The sequence below is a fragment of the Nothobranchius furzeri genome, chromosome 11 (genome assembly GCF_043380555.1).
Source record: "Nothobranchius furzeri strain GRZ-AD chromosome 11, NfurGRZ-RIMD1, whole genome shotgun sequence".
Taxonomy (NCBI): Eukaryota; Metazoa; Chordata; class Actinopteri; order Cyprinodontiformes; family Nothobranchiidae; genus Nothobranchius; species Nothobranchius furzeri.
The window spans coordinates 63,490,773-63,513,109 of NC_091751.1; the positions used below are offsets into that span (position 1 = coordinate 63,490,773).

The 22,337-nt window shown below is 39.8% G+C and overlaps 1 protein-coding gene across 2 annotated transcripts; it reads left to right on the top strand.

The window, feature by feature from the left end:
- The first annotated feature begins 2,602 nt into the window (after positions 1 to 2,602).
- Positions 2,603 to 20,452, top strand: LOC107384254 (probable serine/threonine-protein kinase DDB_G0281745). 2 transcript variants are annotated; one of them, XM_015957397.3, is made up of 5 exons: positions 2,605 to 2,772; positions 7,415 to 7,576; positions 18,542 to 18,680; positions 18,911 to 19,018; positions 19,351 to 20,452. In XM_015957397.3, the coding sequence occupies exons 2-5, from the start codon at positions 7,431 to 7,433 to the stop codon at positions 19,984 to 19,986; spliced, it is 1,029 nt and encodes a 342-aa protein (XP_015812883.3). In that variant the 5' UTR covers positions 2,605 to 2,772; positions 7,415 to 7,430; the 3' UTR covers positions 19,987 to 20,452. The 2 variants fall into 2 exon arrangements, with proteins under 2 accessions (XP_015812887.3, XP_015812883.3); XM_015957401.3 differs by lacking the exon at positions 7,415 to 7,576 and having other exon boundaries at positions 2,603 to 2,772.
- Positions 20,453 to 22,337: the final 1,885 nt, after the last annotated feature.

Genomic DNA, 22,337 nt, shown 5'->3' on the forward strand with positions numbered 1-22,337 from the left:
CCGTGCAAGGTGCCACAAACTTCACATCCATGGACCTACTTGACAGTACTACATGGATCCTGCCAACAACGCCAAATGTGGCGAGGGGGCCACCTTATCAATTTAAAATTCAACGCCACCTGATAATCAGGAACCAAATCCAGCTGAACCTAAAGGCACGTTCAGTTTTACAGATCAAGCTTGAGACGAAGTTCCATTCCACATTTGGCGTTGTTGGCAAGATTTTACTCTAGAGCTGAGACGTGGGTTCCATTGTTGTCTTTTTAGAGTTTATTTGTTTATTTATTTATTTATTTTTCTCACTATTTGGTTTTAATTAGTTTTCATTTGTTAGGTGCATGGCATTTTTAGTTGATGATTTTAACTCATTTTATTTTCCTTTAATAAATCTCCGCATATGTGGAATGGAACTCCGTCTCAAGCTTGATCTGTAAAACTGAACTAATGTGCCTTTAGGTTCAGCTGGTTTTGGTTCCTGATTATCAGGTGGTGATGAATTTTAAATTGAAAAGGTGGCCCCCTCGCCACATGGGCATCAGAATGGATATGTTATAAAGTTTCACTGTTCTCTAATAACTAATTCTTCTATGGTTTTATGTGGAATAAACTGGTAAACTACTTTGTTCCTTTTATAACATGAGTGATGTCAATCTAAATCATACAAAAGGAAGCATTATTGTTTTGAGCCAGTTCCACGATGGCAACTGCACCTTTCTAGACATAAAGCCCAAGGTGCTTCATCATGAAATTAAACCAACAAGCCACTGATTACTCTTACAGTAGTCAACAGTGTTGACCTTGTGCCTCACAGCAGCCTTAGCATGAAACAAGTGTACAGATGCCCTTTAAGCAAGACTCTGCAAGAGTTATAAAGGTCATGAATATCAGGATGATTTTCCCACGATGCCCAGCATCAGGGAATGTTGTCTTGATATGGACAGAACACGTGTGCAGTGATATAATGATGTGGAATGAATTGGTGAATTTTAGCATCATGTTTTTCATTTTCAACACTTCATATCATTGTAATCAGAGTAACCGTTTGTTAAAGCGCGACTCGGGTTGCGAATGACCACAGTCGCCAATTCTTGTCATGTGTTTATGCCTATGCATGTAGGTCTGATCTCAGAATTGTGTGTACTGAAACTCTAATTTCCCTCTGGGATTAATAAAGTATTTTTGAATTGAATTGAATTTTGTGAATGTAGTTAAGATTTTTGGATTTGAGTTTGATGTATTTTGAAAATATGGTGATGCTTTATGAAATATGGTTTAACCCTTACCCAACGTTTAATTTTTCTAACGTAAATGTCATTTGAGCACAAAACAAATGCTTTAATGTGAGGTAAGGGTTAAGACTTTAGAAAAACTGTGAATTAACTTAATTTGCAATAAGCAGTTTATGTCAGAACCCAAAAGGTGAAAGCGAAACTCTTTATGAAACAATTTTTCTTAGATAACAACTCTGTGTGCGTGTGTGTCATACTCAGACTCACCTTGATGTTATCTGGATGACCTTTTTTCGAGGAACTCTGGAATGAGGATAAACCAGTTCTTCCAGCTGATGATGGTAAACACAGTAACAGTAACTCGGATGAAAGAAGAAGAAGAAAATATCGTTTCTATAGCGCCTCTCAAGATAAAAATCACGAGGAGTCATCAAGCAAAGAAAGAAAGATCAAGAAGATATTTGGGAAATCTAGTTTTGTTCCACCTTGATTTAAAAAAATCTTTTTCATACGAGCATCTGACGTGACACCTGAAGCAACATTTTTTCTTCTCCTACTGCTACTGTAAAGTTAGGAGTTTACCAGTTCAAGTATTATCTAGCAAATCTTCGTGAGACAGAAGTTTGAGTGCAAATAAGTGTGTTGTTATCACATCACCCACATGGATATTTCTTGTGTTTGTGTACTGAGCTTCAGTTCCTCCCTGGTTATTGAGGTCAGTCAATCTGAAGGGCTGTGCTGTTTGGGCTCTTCAGACTTCTCACCACTTCACGCTGTTTTGGTGTGGGCTTGTGGTGAACTCTGAATAGTTTGCTTTAATCCTGCGGATCATTTCAAGAGTGGCTTTCATGGAGGAGAGCTGCCATTTTGTTGGTTACCTGTTTATCTTGTTTATTATACAGTACATGTTACAAAGCAGATGGAAATTCAGACCCATCAGACCAGGAAACATTTCATCCACACCACTGCATGCTCTTGGAATATTTTCTCTTTTTCAGACCAGCCTATATAGAGATGTTTTGGGAGAAAATCCCAGTAGATCAATAGTTTATGAAAGACAGACCAGCCTGCCTGACACCAGCAAACACGTCACATTTGAAGTCTGTTAAATCCTCTTTCTCCTTTATTCTGTTGAATATTGAAAAGGAGATCAGGGCCATGGTTCCTGTTCTTTCTGCAGCCTTTAATCTAGAGATTCAGAGGCATACAAAGCAGAGAGAGACACAGAAAACACATAGATATTATCCTCATGTAGTCATAAAGCCGTAGGGGTAAACTACTACTCACCATGCAGCTCACTGAATATTCATGTCCTGGTCAAGTGGGCGGGGTTAAACTGGTCTTTTTATAGTGGGCCTTATTATGTGTCTTTTATATGGCTCTTGTTAAGGCTTCTGGAATTTTTTGAGCCCAAACAAAATTTTCTTAACTTTATAGAGGCTAAAAGATCAGTTTCCAATTGTAAATAAACCCCATTCTAGTGCATCTTTTACACGTCTCAGGTCCATTCGTGATTGAGCGACTTTTGTTCAAGACTAGGAAGGTAAGAGAAACTTTATCTTTGCAAGCTAAAATGCTATTTGAAATGAAATATATTTGTTATATGTGAATTTGTTGAAGAGACATATAACCATAATCCAGTCCTGGCCCTAAATGCCCTGTTGTATGATGGCTTTATAATTATTCACCTTCTTGCTGTTAGACTCAAAGTTAAACACAACTGTTTTATTGGTCAACTTTCATTAAAAGCCTCCCCCTGCATAATTATGAATATAACATAACATATCACACTAAGTTTATTTGTATAGCACATTTAAACACGGCATGAGAGCCGACCGAAGTGCTGAACAAAAACACACAATAAAAACAATCAAAAATAAAAACTAAATCCAATAAAATCGAGTACTTCAAATAGAAAAGAAAAGGAGAAAGAGAATAAGTTAGACTGACTTAAAAGCCAAAGAATAAAAGTGAGTTTTTAAACGAGACTTAAAAAGGGAAAGAGAGGAAGAGAGTCTGATCAGGAGGGGCAAGTGGTCCCAGAGCTTCGGTGGACAAACTGAAAAGGCGCGCTCCCCGCGGGATTTACAGCGGGAGCTAGGGATATGGAGGAGGTGCTGTCGGCTGATCGGAGGGATCTCGTTGGGACATTAGGGTGAATGAGCTCAGACAAGTAGCCAGGTGCTAAGTTATTGAGGGATTTGAAGACAAAAACTGGGATCTTAAACTCCATCCGGAGATGGATGGGAAGCCAATGGAGATTTGCTAAAACCGGTGTGTTGTGTTCTCGTTGCCTGGTGCCAGTCAAGAATCGAGCTGCTGCACAATTAAAAGAAGTCTAAAGATGGTAAATGGCCTGTATTTGTAAAGCGCCTTCTTAGGGTTCTGCAACCCCCCCCCCAAGACGCTTCAACACAATCATTCACACACACATTCACATGCTGGTAGGGATGAGCTACAATGTAGCTACAGCTGCCCTGGGGCGCGCTGACAGAGGCGAGGCCTGTTGATCACTGGCTCCACCGGTCCCTCCGACCACCACCAAGGCAGGTTTACTGCCTTGACCAAGGACACAACCAGCAGCATTCTCTGGTCAGAGCCTTAAAGATAAGGCATGTGAAAAATCTTTAAATGATGTACTCAGGTAAAAAGTACACTTTCTGTAGTAATGTTTTACTTTGTAGGGTTTGGTAAATTGAGTGCTTTAAGAGCTCAATATATATATTACCTCTACTTATGACCAATAAGCTGTGATACTCTATCTAAATATAGAATATCACCCTGCTTGGTCTTTACTGTGTTTATCAGAAGATTCTAGGATTTTTTATTTATTAAGGGATTGTACACACTTCGTTTTGATTCAGAAAACAGTCAGGTTTATAAAAGTAAGAATTTATCTTACCAATAATTAAAACATGACAAGTTAACTAAGCATTTACTGTGATGGATGGAGCTAGATGTGATGTATTAACCTATGCGTGAATGCGATGTTATCAGAACTTCCGTATCTAGGAGAGCTGAGTTCAGGATTGAACCCTGAGGGACACCACATGTTAGGGATGTAGGAGCTGAGGCATGATGACTGATAGACACACAGAAACTCCAATGCTCTAAATAGGACTTTAGCCAGCAGATGACCAAGCCAGAAAAACCTCCACAGCATTCAAGTGTTTCTGTTAGTATGCTGTGGTCAACAGTATCGAGTGCTGCACTGAGATCCAAGAGCATGAGAACAGTTGTTTTCCCAGCATCATTATTTAGTCGAATGCCGTTGACTACTTTCACCAGGGCAGTTTCAGTACTGACTGGTAGAGATCAAGACAGGAAGTTGAAGTTAAGAAAGCAGACAGTTGGTTAAAAACTATTTTTTCAAATATTTTTCCGATGAAAGGTAGATTTGATATTGGCCTGTAGTTGTTAAAGACAGAAACATCCAGGTTGTTCTTTTTCAGTAAAGGCTTTACAGCAGCCATTTTAAGGGATTTGGGGAAAGTGCCGGTCAGCAGAGAGGTGTTGGCAATTGAAAGCACATCATATGCTATAAGGTGGAACACCGATCAAAAAATAACTAGTGGGCAAAATGTCCAGCTCAGATGTAGAGGAACTTAGACTTTGTACAGTCTTTTCCAAAGTGACAAGGTCAACAGGGCTGAAATTTGACAGCGTGCTAAGCTCATCTCTCAAACTAGTCGGAGATGTATGGCGCCAGACCCGTGCCACAACCCGTGCACGCGGATTAGGTCCACAGCGCACGTGTGAACGGGACTCGCGAGCGAAAATATACATGGCAGCGCGTGTGTGAACGGGACTCGCAAGCTAAAATATACATGGCGAGAGGTCATTTGTGCACTGAGAGGGAGCAAACTGTGTCTGTGAGCGCACAAGGATGTGCACAAGTGACAAACCTGCGTGCGCGCGTTGTCAACAAGCACACGGCAGAGGAAAACGTGCGCGCGCGGCAGCCTCTCTGCGCGCTCAGCAGCCTCTGTGCGCGCTCGGCAGCCTCTCTGCGCGCTCGGTTTCTGACTCCTGCTCGCTTGGCTGTAAGGGGTTTTGGCACTCTGGAGGCGTGGCCTGTGGCAGATCTTCTCTGTCCTCTGATTGGTTAGTTTACCCCGCACTTTACCCTCTACCTATTTATATAAAAAAGTCTGATTTTCAGTAGTTGCTGGCATAGCTCAGCTGGGAGAGCGGGTGACTCTCCCCCTGGAGGATCCAGGTTTGAGTCTGGGCAAGGAAAATAGAGTAGATGTTATGCTATTTTTTCCTAATTCCTGTGATATTATTTTACAGTTGTGACCGTTCAACTGTCATTAAACGTCCGAATGTTTGCTGGGCAGTGTTTTAAAAAGTGCACATAAGCTAGATGGTTTTAACCATATAAAATTACATTTTTTGTGATACTGGAAAAATACATACTGAAATAAAACTACTGATTGAAAACTTTATGACTGTGGTTGTATAATATATGACTCACTAATACACTGCAAACGCCCTTAGAGTGGGGCTTCCAGAGAGAGAGAGAGAGAGAAAAGTTCTTGCCTCATTAATGAATTGTTTATTTTTTCAGCATTTAATTGACAAATTATCCTTTCAAATAATTAATTGATGAGTTACATAATTGTCCATTTAGAATTGTTGAATGGACTGAGTCAAGTTTGGTGCACTTTATATATTTCAAAACATGTTTTTTTTATTTTAATTATGCATATAAATAATTTAAATGTTAATTTAATGAAATATTTCTATTTTTTCATTACCTCACCCTTGTTTTGACAAAAACGGGACCTTGCTGGATAATATCATGGAGAAACTATTTGTTCACAGTACTTGGCTCAGTGAGGATCTGTGTACCAAAGGAGGAGATACTCAGAAATCTGTCTGCAGATTGTTACAACCCAGACTGGAAGTGGTGGGCTGTAATAAGAAAGGAGACCAAACAGAGGAGTGGGGGTTCAACAACTGATTTATTTAACCAAAGTAAGGATTTACTAAAGCAAGTTAGTAGTAATAAATATATTAAGCTTAAAAGTAACTATATTTAACCCTACAGCCCCAAGGAGAACCGAATTTTTGTAATCCAGGTAGGGTGTGATAAAGGCATGAAATGATAAGTGCCTTTGTCATGCATTTTACATTTTACTATCTCAAAATAACAATAAGATAATAAAGCAGCCAGAAAACAAATAAAAATCAAAATAAAATCATTATTATGTACTATGTTATTTTCCATGCAGGTTAGTTCTGTTTTACACAACACGATCAGTTTGGAGTCTATTATTCAAGTGAGTAGCCTGTTCAACATCTGTTTATTTTGAAGGTATCTTCAGATTGTTCTGGACATACTGTCTTCACAGTTTTAATAATGTATTCTAGTTTTGATTTATAGTTAACATCTGAGATTGTTTTCAAATTAGCCCCACATTTAGCTCATGGAATTTTCTGCTGGGTTTCACCGAGGTGGGATCAAGTCATTTTGCAAGTCAAGTAAATCTCAAGTCGTTATCTTCAAATTTGAGTCAAGTCTAATGTAAAATATGGGCAAGTTCGAGTCAAGTCCTACATCTGACATCTAAAATTTCAAGTCATTTTGAGTCTTTTGTAAAAACAACATTGCAGTTAGTTGTTTTTCCCCACAGTTTTAATGATAAGCTAGATACATTTCTACTAATGAAATTAGTGTGCTAACAGGGATGAGTCAGTGAATTAGTTAGTTGGGATTGTGAATCATGATCCACAAGTCAGTAAAGGGATTCTCGAGAACTGAACAATTCATTCATGACTCACACATCACTGATACTGAGAGACGTTCCTGTTTGTTAATACTGGACGAATGAATGACTTAAAAGTGGGAAATTTTGAAATAATAGATGCTTAAAGCTAGGCTAAATATGGGGAAATTATCAAGTCTTTTCAGGTAAACAGGTTCAAGTCAAGTCAGAGTCACGAGTCACTGGGGATAAAGTCCAATTCAGGTACATCATGATTCCTGGTAAAATCAAATCTATTCATTTGAACCAAGTCAGTCTGATTGACTCTTAACATGAATGCATTTGTTTTTTGTCATGCTGGAAAAAAATCCTAGAAAATTAGAAGTACTTTTAAATTGTGTGTAAACATATCTGACTCTGTATGCATTTTCTCTAAAGTCTGAGTTTATTGTAAATTTGAAATGCTTACTCCAGATTTTACAGCATCCAAATGGCGTTCTCCAAAAGCACACTTGCAGAAGGCTCCTATGGGAAGGTGTACATAGAAATGTACAATAACAACTGGGCAGCAGTCAAAAAGGTCCCCCGTCGTCTTGTCAGCAGGGAGGACGTGGAGAGAGAATGTAAAGTATACAAGTGAGTACAAGTAGTTTACACAGAGGCATGCGGCTCAAGAAAAGACCTGAGAGATAAAAAAAATTAACTTTTGAAAATAAGTTTGATTGAAATGCGTTTCTACCAGGGTCATCTTGGTAGACTGCTTTTGGTGTTGTGTTGTGATCAAGAGAGAAACACCTGCTGAGTGCAGTTCCCTTCTCATCCTCTAGGGGCCAGCATCAGAATAGAGCAAGTTCTCACTCAGTGATAAAAACTTCACTGCGGAAATAAACACATTTGCAGCCTGGTTCAAAAAGCATTTTAGATTTGACAGGTTAAGTCTACAATGACAACTTTGACGAGGGTGCATTTTTGTAATCAAAGCTTGAAATTATGAATAAGTGGGGGCATATGTCATTTTGATTAACAGGTGTCAGAAAAGCTGTCTTTGCTAGCACTAGCAGCTTGCCCCTCTGTTTGCTCCAGGTAAGGCCTCAGCCTTGGCCTCACAGCAAAAGTGCTACAGCATAGAAGTCAGAGGATAGTAGAGTCAACCATTGTTTTTTGGCTTAAAGCTCTCGCCAATCTCCGTTAGCTTTGGTTAACTCTGGGTAAGCTCCGTTAGCTACTCTGTTCAGTTATAATCGACTACTCCCATACTCACAGGCTCACTGTCAGCTCCACCTTTTCGTCCATTTTTGCAGGCGCGTTGCAAGCTTTTCAAAAGTGTGGGGGATGTTGTTTGTGCCTAAAATAATTTTATGCTGTTCATCTTGTTATTTTAATTTCCATATTAGTTGAGCAGGTGCAAATTTTAGACGCGTCACACATGTCTCTGTTTTAAACATGTCCGGGAACTGTTCAGAATACAAATCCAGGCTCTGTCTTGTTAGATTAGTGTAGCTAAACTTTGTACTGAATGAAACTTTACATTAAACCATGTTGAAAAGAAAAGGATCCGATTAAATCGTTTTCCCCTCATTTACAGTCACGGAGTACAGCGCAGTGCGCATGGCTCTGGGGTTTGTTGGTCTCTCTTCCTTTAGACCAAGCACGGGTACGGAGTAGATGGAGTTAAACACCTTTTAAGTTGACAGAACGAGGAGACAAATGATCAGAAGTCCATTCACTGTTTCGCCGCTCATGAGGGGGAGAGCCTCTGCAGCAAGTCCCGCGACCTGCTCTTGCCAGATGCTTCGGACAGACTCTCGCCGTTCTGCTGAAAACGGCTGATTTTTATTGAAGATTACAGGAATGTTACATACGTAGTTTGCCATACACACACGTAATTCTGCCATCTGCACCTGCAGACGCACGTCAGCTAATAGCCTTGTTAATGAAAGACCAATTCATCCCAAGGACATGCAACCTTGAGATGATCAGGACACATCCTGCAACATCCTTTGCTAACAAAGACAGTTGTTCTTGTATTGAGGAACTGAAGGAAGGAACGCTTTCACTCCCTTATGCAGCTGTTCAGCTTGAGCAGAAAAGGCACAGAGAGGTCTTTGATATTATAACAAGATTCCATGAAAAGGCATATAATAATGTATTTATGATAATATATAAGGGGCAAAAGTGAGAGATACATATTTAATCATATAAAAGAGCTTATAATAATATATGAAAGAGCTTATATGAGAGATATATATTTTCAATCCCCCTTTTGAACTCTTTTAAGAGTTCAATAAAGATATAAGAAATCAAAACAATAACACCAAATTCCATCAAAAAGAATCCAATAAGCAAAGTTTTTTTTAAAATACCAATACAAACAACCAATCAGATTACATTTACTCATCTTTCCAGCAGTAAACTAATACAAAAAACATGATCATACTTTCAACTGAACATGTTACAACATGTATGGATCGCATGCAACTCCATATGAGGGCGAAAAACCCTAATTATCATATGTTTATAGGGAAAATTCCCCCATGTCCCCCCATTTGTCATATCTCAATTTTGGGGCGAACGCCTGTTGGCATAGAGTGTGCATGCCTAGGACATCAATGATCAAAAGAAATAAAAACAACACAATCAAAAAACTCATAGAAATAAACAGTTTAAGGGATTGTTACAGAAATCACTCAATATTCTCACACTCTAACAACATCTTCTTCATCATGAGAGTCATCACTTTCATCAGAGGGTTCCCCTCCCAAATAGATTTTAGGATTGGCTAGTAACAAGGGCATCTGGATAATTGGGTCAGCAGGTGGAGGGTGTAAAATATTACCCTTGTAAAATAAATGAGGGTGTTAAATACAACCCTTGTAGAATGTTCATAGGGTGGTTACTTCTTCCCCCTGTTGAGGACCCTTCACTGGCTCCAGGCAGCTGCAGGGGGTGATGATGTCATGATTCTCGTCCTGCAGGATGTGGTGGTAGCTTGGCATGCTACTGCAGTCAGCTACTTCTCTTCCTGGTTTTTGGATCCTTTCTCTGGTTAGGCAGATGTCAGCTGCTTCTCTTCCAGGTTAGGCTCCTCCCGTCCAGCCGGACAGCGTGTGACGTCCTCTCCGTGATCCTGTATGGCTCGGTCCACCTCGGTTCCGTCCACTTCCTTTTGGTGACTTTTAGCAGGACCCAGACGCCTGGCACCGAAGACGAAGCCTCTTCGTGTGTGTAGTTTTGGTCCAATGAAGGCTTTCTCGGCTTGTGCAGTCCTTGATCTCGGCAGATAGTTGGTAGGAAGATTCACACTCCGGCCGGACCAGAAGTTCCCCGGACCGATCGCCTAGGGATTAGAGGTTATGCACAAAAATGTCCTAGCTCTTACTGACCCTAGCCTCTGATACCTTCAACATCAGACACATACAGTTACGAACAGCAAGCGCAATTAAAGGTACAGTGACATCACGACATGGACACACAGACACACAAACACATACACATGCACATACACAGAGAGAGAGGGAGAGAGTAAGAATGTGTGTGGGAGAAAGAAATGTGTGGGATCCATTTTGCCACCAGCATCTCCACCTGTGTCACAGAGAAAAAATTGCAAAGAAATTAAAACATAAAGCAAACAACAATAATTCAATGAGTATAAATGATCAAACTAAAATATACAACCATGCATGGGTTTTATAACAGTTCCAGCAACACTGGAGATGATGCCTTGTACAATGAATTCTTAAGATGTCCTTCATCAATTAGAGGTTATAACCAAATTGTTTCAGGATCCTGAATTTGAATTTGAATTGGTTAATTTACTCAGAATAGTCCAATGTCTTTGTTGATGTTTCTCAAGGCTCGGCCATGCCCATATAGATAAATAAGCAAACAAACAAGACAAACACAGTCAAACACACGGTCCATACACGTCTCTGTGCCCTCACACACCAAGCAAATGTCAGACTGAAGCGAAAGTGTGAAAACACTTAACCTAACGCTAAATCAGTGGAAAGAAAAAATAAGACCTAAAGCGTGTAATCAAATTAATCCAACAAAACTTCCCATAACTGCTGTTCTAAACTCACGTTGCGATGTGATCTCTCCAATTAGAAATTAGGACAATCACTTTACTATCAATTCAACCAAAAAGTTTCAGGTTGTCCCTTACCTAAACTACCTGTCTTTCTTACCTTCTTTCTTTCTTTCTTTCTTTCTTTTTTAGGAACACTACTCGCACAAGAAATCCTAAGAATTAATTCACTACTTAAGGTTAATTCATAAATAACGAAACTGCAGTTACAGGTTTGTTTGTGCATAGTATTGGTAATCAGCAGTTTTTTTCCTTATCTCCTCATCTAGAAGTGTTTCTGTGCTACTCCTCCATCTATAACACAAGTTAGTATCATCCTTAAAGCATCTGAAATTAAGCTGCATTGCTAAATCAATAACGTGATTTGTGCTAAGAAATACTCCCCTATCCTCTTCCTTTTTCCAGTGGCGCTGAATGACAGATTTTAGATCAATTTAACGTTTTATCACTATTACGTTTCATTTAATTAATTTTGCTTTTTCTCTCTTATTTTTGTTTATTTATTTATTTATGTTATTTACTTATTTATCATGCCATCCTGTGATGATAATCTTAAAGACTTTTTAGCCAATTGTCGTCAAAAAGGCCATTTAAAAATATTATGTTAAAGATTTCACAAGATAAAAATGTGAACATAATTTTTATCGAATGAGGGGTACAATTATTCAATATTTTTGTGACATTATTTTCTACGTTAGAACTTACAGCTGATAGAAAAATATAGGATCAGCTAGGTTTGGCTAGATCTGTTGGGAAACTCAACGGAGCTGAAACAACACTGTTGTCTCGGATGAGATGTTCCATGAATCATTTAGTCAGCTGGATGCCAAATTATTCATTTAATGTTTATTTTTATGCAATGAATGGAATGGGATGGAACGTTACTATAAACTATCCGGAAATTTGCGCATGTTTGCTCGAAGGAGAGAACTGTTGAAGCCTAAAGCGTTCTCCTAGACTTATAAATAGACACCGTTTCCTTAACCAATGAAAATAAGTGATGACGCTGATGTATTCCGTTTTGAAAAGAAAATAAGGCTTTACTGCATGTCCGCTGCAGCTGAGAATCCTAGGACAATAAAGATTATATTGACGTCCAATGGTGAGTTGGGCTGAAATCCAGGTTACTAATCCTATTATTTATTTATTTATTGATATTATTATTATCTTTTTTTAGGCTAACTTTCTCAGTTAACTATGTTCTACAGTAGTTTAGTAAATTTTCCACAGTTCTGACATTTCATCAATTCAACTGGTTGTTGCCAAAAAGCCTTGTTCATTACCTGACTGCAGCAAGCACTCTTTTACTGGGTGTAACCATAGGAAACAGTCTCTTTTGAGCCTCTCTTTGTAAGTCCAGGATGACCACCGTCATTGATTAAAGTTCACATGTTAGCACACATGCTCCCCCTTTTGTACTTTGTTTCATCAGCAGCAGGGCAAATAAGTTTCTGCCTCTTTGTCCATCTTGTAGTGCTCCCCGTCTTGATGTTATAAGTCACAGTTTTTGGTGAGGGCTTCCAGGTTCTCTTTGTATAGAAGTCAGACCCAAACATTCTTTGCAGCTGGTTGTGACAGGCCCACCCAGTAAAGTTCATGCCCGCCACAATGCACAGCAAACGTTTTCCTTAAATATGTTGATTGAGTTGAAATGACAGAACTTTCTCTTTTACAAATCAAAATCAACGATGGTTTCTAATATTTAGTCGACTTTATTGACTCAAAAATAAATCTGAACTACTTCCTATGCACAATTTGTTCTGAATCATCAAATCAGTTCTACACAGGTTTTAAACATTAAGCACAATCTATCCCAAATGCAAGATCCCTCCTTTCATTTTTTATTTATCTATTTTATTTTGGGAAAATAACTACCAGTTTTTAACTCAAAACAGCCTAGTACAGTTTCTAGCCAGGTTACAGGAAATAATACTTAGTTTATCTGTTTTTTCATTATTCAGCGTCCCAAAATCCAGCCATTAACGTTAATGGTTCTTAAAGTTGAGGCAAGACAATTATTGGATTTTGTTTTATAGCAAGATTTAACAAATATTTTATTTCCTTACTGATTATTTGTTAATTTTATGGTTTTCATAAAGATGATCCTGAGAGGTTCAGAGCTGCTTTTCGCAGCACCCTGTGCTATTTTTAGACTGCGGAACTCCTGTGTGTAAAAGTGGGTGGAGTCAGGTCCCCAGGCTGAAACTCCAGTCATTCTCACTAGATCTGTCCGAGAGGAAGGATCTCCTGAATACCCTAACCAGAAGCCTTAAGGTACGTCCAAAACACCGAAAAATATCCTTTCTAAAGTCACAAATTGCTTAAAACTGCATGTTACACAGAAAAACTGTGAGAGCGAGGGAGTCCAGCTGACTCCACGGCCCATAATCAGACAAAATACTTCCTTTATAACCACAACCATACAACTTTTGTATTTTAAAGGATTTTCTTGTCCTCACACTAACGATAAATTCTTTTTCTATTGTTTCCACAGTCTCTCGAACTAAATAACCGTCTAGTAAAAACATGGACCGCACCCTGTTTCTCAAGCAGCTGCTCCCTCTATTAAAAACTGCGTCATTCAGAAGATCCAGCGAAAGCAGCATTTACTTCTCATGCAAGAAGACACACATTCACTCATTCACAAGGCACAGAGACATTCTTTGTTTGTCACAGTCTCTTTTTATTATTATTATTATTTTTTTAAGGTAAGTCAGTTCGTCACTTATTTATTCTCTCTCTATATATATATAATATTTTAAGCACAGAATTTATTTAACACTGCACTGGTTATTTTCAGAATTTAATGCTTACTATGCTTTTAAGCAGGCCTTATGTAACATTAGAGCAAATCCAATTGCAATTTTTTTTTGAGAGCGCTCTGAGGAATAGTTTATATATTTATTTTCTGCAGATCTGTTTTGATTTTACTGTTTAGCAGCTATATGACTATATTTCTAAAATAAAGCTGTCATTTACATCCTTACTTGCGTTTCTTGGTGGTTTTTTCCCTTTTTTCATCTCCAGGTCACTTAACCCCCAGATCGGGGTCACTCACATGCTGCCCCACACACAAATGATTATCACGCTTCTACACTACATATGTATATATGTATACACATATACATACATACACACATACATATGCATATGTTACTTTAAAAACCTTTTATTTATTAACTTATGGTGTTCTGTTCAAAGACTGATCAGAACAGGGTTGCAGAATTTGAATTTTGCGTAGCTCCAAACATTAATTTTAGCACTGCAGTGTAATTTACATATACGAGTTGCAACTTTTTAAAGCTCTTATTTATCTTATTTATTTATTTTCTGGTACCGCATCAGGCCTTCACACACACACCCAGCGCTGTACACTCACACACACACACACGGAGCTCCCAAAACTCTGCTCTGCATTCTGCACTCTCCTAGTGCTGCACTTTCAATCCAGAGCCGTAAGCAGCCTCTTGCTGCGCCTCACACACACAGGCTGAACTCAGCTTACACACACAGGAAGCTTGTCTACAGCTGTGCCTTTTTTCTCTCGATTCTGCAGCCTTCACTTCCCAAATCTTTCTCCAGTTACCTCTACTGTTAACATCTACCCCTTTTTTCTTCATCGCCTCTTCCGCTGACTTTCTCAATAAAACCTTATTTCTCGTGGCTTCAACTGGGCTGCTTGTCATATTTAAACATTGCTCATTTTATGCAAAAACAGCCAAAAGCACGCAGAAATAGCCAAAAGCACTGCTCTCTTCACACACAAGCAGTCAAAACATTTATCATCTTATGCAAAAACAGTTACCTCAGAACATTTTTCTCATCTCATGCATAAGGCCCTTGACCTTAAAAATCCAGGGAGCTCTCTTTAGCCTCCCCTTCCCTTAACACAAAACCAGGTCCTTGACCTTAAAATCCAGGGAGCTCTCTTTAGCCTCCCAGGCCCTTTCAGCCCGTACCAGGTCCTCGACCTGTACTCTTTAAATTTAGGGAGCTCTCTTTAGCCTCCCAGGGCCTTAACCCAAAAACCAGGTCCCTGACCTGTAGAATTTTAGGCTTCCCACACCTATGGACTCCAACCAAGCTTTATATAACCTCGTTATATTTTCTATTCACTCGTCAGTAAATAGTGTGGTCAGCCACGACCTGGAAAATGGAATTTAGGACCTTGTCCTGGGCCTCCAACCCTTCTTTAAATGGAATTTAGAGCTTATTAATGCTCTGGGCCTCCAACCCCTATGGAATTTAGAGCTTATTAATGCTCTGGGCCTCCAACCCCTTTTTTCTGTACTATTTCCTTTTCTCATTTACTCATTAAATCATTAGAAAATCCTCATTTCATTTCACCATTAAACCATTACAAAAAAATCTCTTATTCTTTCTGCACTTGTCTCCACTTTCTTCTCCAACTATTATTTTAGGACCACAGCTACTGTGATTCTGGACACAAATGCTTTGGATAAATCCAATGAGCAGATTTTAGATAATAGGCTCTGCTTACCTTATTTCCACCGCGGTGTTTTTGTGCCAAGATCTGTTCGCTGGGTCAGTGGGTCGAATCGTCCTCCAAAAACTCCTTTTTCTTCAAAAAGAAAAAATCCTGTTCGTGACGCCAAATTTGTTGGTCTCTCTTCCTTTAGACCAAGCACGGGTACGGAGTAGATGGAGTTAAACACCTTTTAAGTTGACAGAACGAGGAGACAAATGATCAGAAGTCCATTCACTGTTTCGCCGCTCATGAGGGGGAGAGCCTCTGCAGCAAGTCCCGCGACCTGCTCTTGCCAGATGCTTCGGACAGACTCTCGCCGTTCTGCTGAAAACGGCTGATTTTTATTGAAGATTACAGGAATGTTACATACGTAGTTTGCCATACACACACGTAATTCTGCCATCTGCACCTGCAGACGCACGTCAGCTAATAGCCTTGTTAATGAAAGACCAATTCATCCCAAGGACATGCAACCTTGAGATGATCAGGACACATCCTGCAACATCCTTTGCTAACAAAGACAGTTGTTCTTGTATTGAGGAACTGAAGGAAGGAACGCTTTCACTCCCTTATGCAGCTGTTCAGCTTGAGCAGAAAAGGCACAGAGAGGTCTTTGATATTATAACAAGATTCCATGAAAAGGCATATAATAATGTATTTATGATAATATATAAGGGGCAAAAGTGAGAGATACATATTTAATCATATAAAAGAGCTTATAATAATATATGAAAGAGCTTATATGAGAGATATATATTTTCAGGTTAATCAGGTTTAGTTGTTTCTCTTTGCAACAATCTTCACAAGAAGGCAAAACAGTTAGATGGCAGGTTACAGATATTTCCATTTGACTTTATTTTGATGGATAAACTCAAGGATGTTGGTTGTTTTGAAAGAATTACCCCGACGCACACTGATGCACACACAGATGAGCTGACATTTTAATCGTTATGCACATCGCAGAGGTAACTAAATCAATCAAGAAAAGATTCCCATCAGAACATCAGAGCTTTACTGGACATGTGCTCAATGCAGCTCGCAGTGCACACGGTGGACAGTGAGCTGAAGATCTGTAGAGCGGTTCGCAGTGCAGTGCAGAACCACGGCGCATGCGTTAAGATTTCCTCCCACTGAAGCGGTCTGGAAACCCGGTCTCTCTGAGGGATGTGTCACTTGGAAAAATGTTATTTTTATGAAATTATGAAAGTTTGGCTGAATAGCGCTTGTTCCCGTCTCCAATATGGAGACGCATGACGCATCCAGTCGCCTCTTCAGCTCAGAAAGCACCTGTAGAGACATTTGATCACGCACAAAGTTTATGTGGAGCAGAAGCGGTCGGGCCACGGCAGGTGAAATGTTCCTAGCCTACATGAAGTGAAACTGTTTAATTGTAACATTAATATGTTACTGGACACGCTGGTCTGGTTGGTTAGACCAGTGTTTGAAGTGGAAAACACACACACACACACACACACATTAAAATAATGCTGACAGCGTGGACTCTAGCTAGGTGATGGGTTACGTATTTAAATGATGATCAGGCTGCTAAAAAATGTAATCTCCATCCACATCCAGACAGAATTATCCTCTATTCTTTCTCTATTTGCTCTGCTCTTTTCTGGGCTGACGTAGCTGATGGTGCGCGGCGCACCTAACTAGCAGCTGATGCACATTTTACGCATTTGGAGAGGTGGACTGGATGCTTTGCTTTTACTGGAAGATGGTCCACTTAACTCACGGGTGTAGACTAAATATGAATGACAAATGAATGAAAATTAAATTGTGAGTTTTTACTTCATCTTTTAGAAATAAAAATGACGGGGGAACACATTTATGACATCTTTTTAAACGAAATTTTCCGGCGCGACCTGCCTGCTTCACTTAAGTCACTGCTTATTAAGGCCCGTCCAAAATTACCGTGGCCCACCCAAAAATGAAAACGTGGCGTCGCGCCTGTTATAAACCTCTGCAAATTGTTGTTCTTCACGTTATCAAACTCAGAGTTTGTACAGCTAATGTCGAGATGTAAAATTATGAATTTAGTCAAGCTCTTATGTTTATGCTTATGTTTATTTATTTCACAGACGCTTTTATCCAAAGCGACTTATAATCTATAACCTATAGGGCGTGTTGTGATCTGTGGGGGAAACCGGAGAAAACTCGGAGGAAACCCACGCATGCATGGGGAGAACACGCAACTCCACGTGGAAAGGCCACAGCCGAGTTTTGAACCTGCAACCTTTGTGCTGCGAGGCAACAGTGCTATCCACTGTGCCATCATGCAGCCCATGCAGAGCTCTTCCCCTCCCTCCCTCTCCTGTTTCTCCTTGAAACCCGACATCGGCTGTCAGAAGAGGGAGGGGAAGAAGGAGATGAGGCAAGCAGAGTGAGTGCGACATAGAGAAACCAGACTGGTGTGGAGGCGAGCAAAACGGATGGAAAAGTGTGGGTGTTGAATCCCCCACATCCCCCACGGGTGCGACGCCCATGCATTTTTGCATTGTCCGGGAGGCGGCTATTGGAAAAGTAAGATATTCTAGAAATTTCCAGCTTTTCCCGTCTCTGATCGGCTAGAATGATTCTTCTACAATAGGCTGTTTAATGTAGCAGCAAACTGTCATACATTTCTTTTCCAATAGTCACAGAATGACAAGATGCGTGACACAGCCAAGAGAGTGGTGGTGGGAACTGCCCACTGGGCATCAATTCAGCTCTTCAGAAAACTGCAGGTGACAGCGTGGAGGCTCCGTCCGTCTCGTATCTACAGTCTGGAGCTCTGATCCTTGAGGACTTTGTTATGTTTGTCACAAAGATCCAATTTTTCCCCCTTTATTTAGTTAAATGTATGAAAAATGTAACGGATGGAACATGAATTGTATTTTAGCACAAAGGGCTTCCCCAAAACGAAACTTGTCAATAATGTTCAGCTGAAGATTGGTGCATCTCCTATAAACACCAAATATCCACGTATCTGCCGCAAATGTGTTTTCATTTGAACTGTCTGATTCTTCTCTCCTTTCTGCAGCAAAGCAAAGCATCCCAACATTGTCCAGCTTCTGGGTAATATAAGTATCAGAGAAAAAATGTGGATTATTCCATTGGAGTATATCTACGGAGAGAATTTGGAGCAAATCATCTTTAATGCTACAGTGTCTAAGATACAGGTGACTTTACTAAAAACAAGTTGTTGTTATTATTGTCTCTATAAGACAACAACATGTAATTACCCATTTAGTCGAAAACATCTCAGTTGTAAATGACAAACTTTCTTATATCAGTCATAACAAAACCATAGCTGTTTCATCAGATTTTTAATGCTAAAGCTGAGTTTTGTTGCATCAGGTCATAATGAGGTTATTTTATTTCCAAATGTTCTTTGGTTTTTGTTTTGTAGTTGACTTCATCAGTCAGAGCTACAGTCATCATAGACATGTGTGAAGGCCTGCTTCATCTTCACTCCAAAGACATCGTTCATCAAGATCTCAAGCCTGATAACATCATGGTGAGCTAACAACCTGCACTTACAGGTTATTAGTCATCATTTTTTCAGGTGAAACACCAAAAATGAGAATTTGGTGCAAAATGACATTAATTTCAGAAATTCATCAAAAAAAGGTGAAACATATAATTGTGATGATTATGGCTTATAGCTTATGAAAATCCCAAATTCAACACATCAGACTATTAAAATTTTGAGAAAAGGATCAAAGTATCACACTTTATTCATCTAATTGATTTGAAACACCTGCAAAGGGTCAGTCTAAGTTGGATTACTGAAATGAGTGGACTTTTGAGTTTCACCTGTATGTGGACTGAATTCTGTTTGTCCTTCAGGTGGAATATAACACACACAGAGCAGTGATCATTGACCTGGGACTCGCCAAGTTCTTCAAACAAGGACTGAACTCTGCAGAAAACTTGGGGAATGATGCCTATTTGGCCCCCGAAGTGCTTCTTGGATACAGCCAGCGGAGTCATTGCTCAGATGTTTGGGCCATGGGGAAAATAATAGCAGAGCTCCACACTAGAGTTCGTCTTCCCACGTCCAGCCTCTGTCCCACCACGATAAGGATGTTGCTGAAACATCAGCCCTTCAGCAGTGCTGTGTGTAGGATGGTGGAACCAAATCCTTCTCAGAGGACCTCCATGTCTGGGGTAATAGATGATATTCGCTGTGCCGGGGGAGCAGGATCTAGCGGTCCAGTATCTCCAATAACCAAGGCTGTACAGCTCAGCCAATCATCATCCACGCTGGCGGTCAGAGGAAATGTCACGCAGGGATTGATGAAAATGAATCAGCACCAAGAAATTACTAATAATGCTCCCTTCAACCTGCCAACCACTGGGAGGGTGGTGATGAACGATTATGAGGCGAAAAGTGAAAAAGGTGGAAGATGGAAGCGGACAGAAGTGACAACTCGAGATGGAAAGATCGTTAAATATAAAGATGCCCAGTTTGATTTTGATTAAGACTCCATAAACAAGCTAAAACCAATCATGCTGGTTTAATGGTTTGTCTGTGCTTCACTAAATACTATGCTAATTACTGCATATTATTACAACAATCCACTTATCATAAAAGTGTAATTAAGGCCATTTTTATTGTTGTTTCTCTTTTGAAAAAGCTTGCTTTGTGTTTCTTTAATTTATTCATATTTCATATTTTAATCATAATTATTTTGATGATCTCACCTTATATTCACAAACTATAATGCATGTAAACTATAACAAAGGCAAATAAAAATAAAATAAAATCTAAATGATTAAGCTATGTTTATTAGAACATTTACATCAGACTTTCATTTGAGCATTTATTTCATGTTTTAAATGAAAAGTTTTACATTCTTCTGTAGTTTCATGTTTTTTTTTTAATTTTATTCTTGTTATGGACATATCCCTTGTCTGAAATAAAGTTTGATTGATTGATTGAAGTAAACTGGTGAATTCAGACTTTTTCTCTTATAAAACCTGAGGGAGTTTAGGGATTCTAAAACATGAAAAAGGAGACATTATTGCCATTGTTGTTATTATTATTATTATTATCAGCAGCCAGTCCCATGGTAATAACTCAACATACTTTATCATAGGTCCTAAGGCCTGTGTGACAGAACGCATGGGGAATATAAAATGTCTGAAAACGGCTTTAGACATTTACACAATCTTTTATTTTTTCAAAACTTGTAACATAAACACTTCATATACATTCAGTAGTAACATTAAAAATGAAGATGACACACAATGTATTCAATTGGGCTCTTCTTTTTGCTGTAGCGAGTTTCTTCTGTGTCATGAGCCAGCCTGCCGGGTCCTATCTCCATGACAACGACAGCCTGATCTCATTACTTTTACCTACTACACCTGCTCTCATTAATCAAGCCTATGCTGCTCACCTGTTTCACCAGCCACACGAACCCCAGCCAGCCACAGACTTTCAGCCACATTGTAGAAAGCCTTTGTGTGAGTTTAGGTCTAGTGCTCTTTATGGATGAGCTGAAATGGGCGTTGCGGTCTGGGAAGGATACCAGCCCAGGGAGGGACGGCCTGGGGTACCCGCTGCTCCAGCATGCAGATGACCTCTTTCTTGAGGAGGTCTTGTTCCTGTTCAAATCAGGGTGGGAATCTGGTCGGTTGCCTGCAGAGTGGAAGCATTCAGTAATTGTGCCTTTTCTGAAGCCTGGGAAACCTCCTGGGATGCCAGATTCGTATAGGCCTATAGCCCTGGCGTTCGTTGTTTGCAAGGTGATGGAGCGTATGGTCGCCTCCCGCTTGGTCTACTTTCTGGAGCATTCAGGATTTTTTCACCCGGTGTCAGAGTGGCTTTCGGCAGGGGCGTAATACTATGGATGCTATAGCGTCGTTGTATTTGGACGTTCGGAGGGCTTTGGCCAATAAGGAGGTGGTTTTAGCTGTGTTTTTAGACATTGAGAGGGCCTATGATATGATGTGGAAGGAGGGGCTCATGATATCTCTGTTTAGTGCTGGGGTACGTGGGCGGATGCTGCAGTGGGCCGATGGTTTTTTGAGTGACAGGACCATCCAGGTTCGGGTGGGTTCTGCTCTCTCATTGTCTGTGGGGGGTGGAAAATGGTGTGATCAGTCTGGTCCTTTTCAAAGTCTTGGTGAATGGGCTGTTTGATTCCTTAAGTCGGGATCTGGGGAGGTCTCTGTTTGCTGACGACGGAGCTTTCTGGAAGCGCGGTCGGAATCTTTCGTATGTTTTTCGTGGGGTACAGAGGGGTTTGGATGGTGTGGTGGCCTGGGCGAGGGGTGGGGGTTTTAAGCTGTCCTCCGCTAAATCCAAATTTATGGTTTTTGGTTATCGCACTAAGGTCTCTGGAAGGGGCTTGCTACTGGATGGGTTGGAACTGGAACGGGTTTCTTCTTATAAGTCATCCTCTTCCTCGTAAAAATAAAAATCAGAAACCTGCAACCCTTATCAGATTTGTGAACAGAAAACATATGAAAGAACTGCTTAATCAAGGAAGGAAGCTGAAGGGAACCACTGTATGTATAAATGAACACCTAATCAAGAAAAATGAAGACATTGCAAGGCAAGCGAGACTTCTGAGAAAGCAAAAGAAAATACAGTCAACATGGACTTCAAATCGTAAGGTATTCATTAAACTGAATGGGTCTCCGGAGCAGGCAAAGATTCTGATCATTAAGGAACTAACAGAACTAGAAAAATTCAACTGATAAATGAGTATATGAAACAAGTTTGCAAAATATGGTTAAGATCATCAGAATTTATGCTTCCAAACTTATTTTGGAAAATCTGTAAAATCAACATGGATAACTCTGTTTGATATTGGTCTTGATTC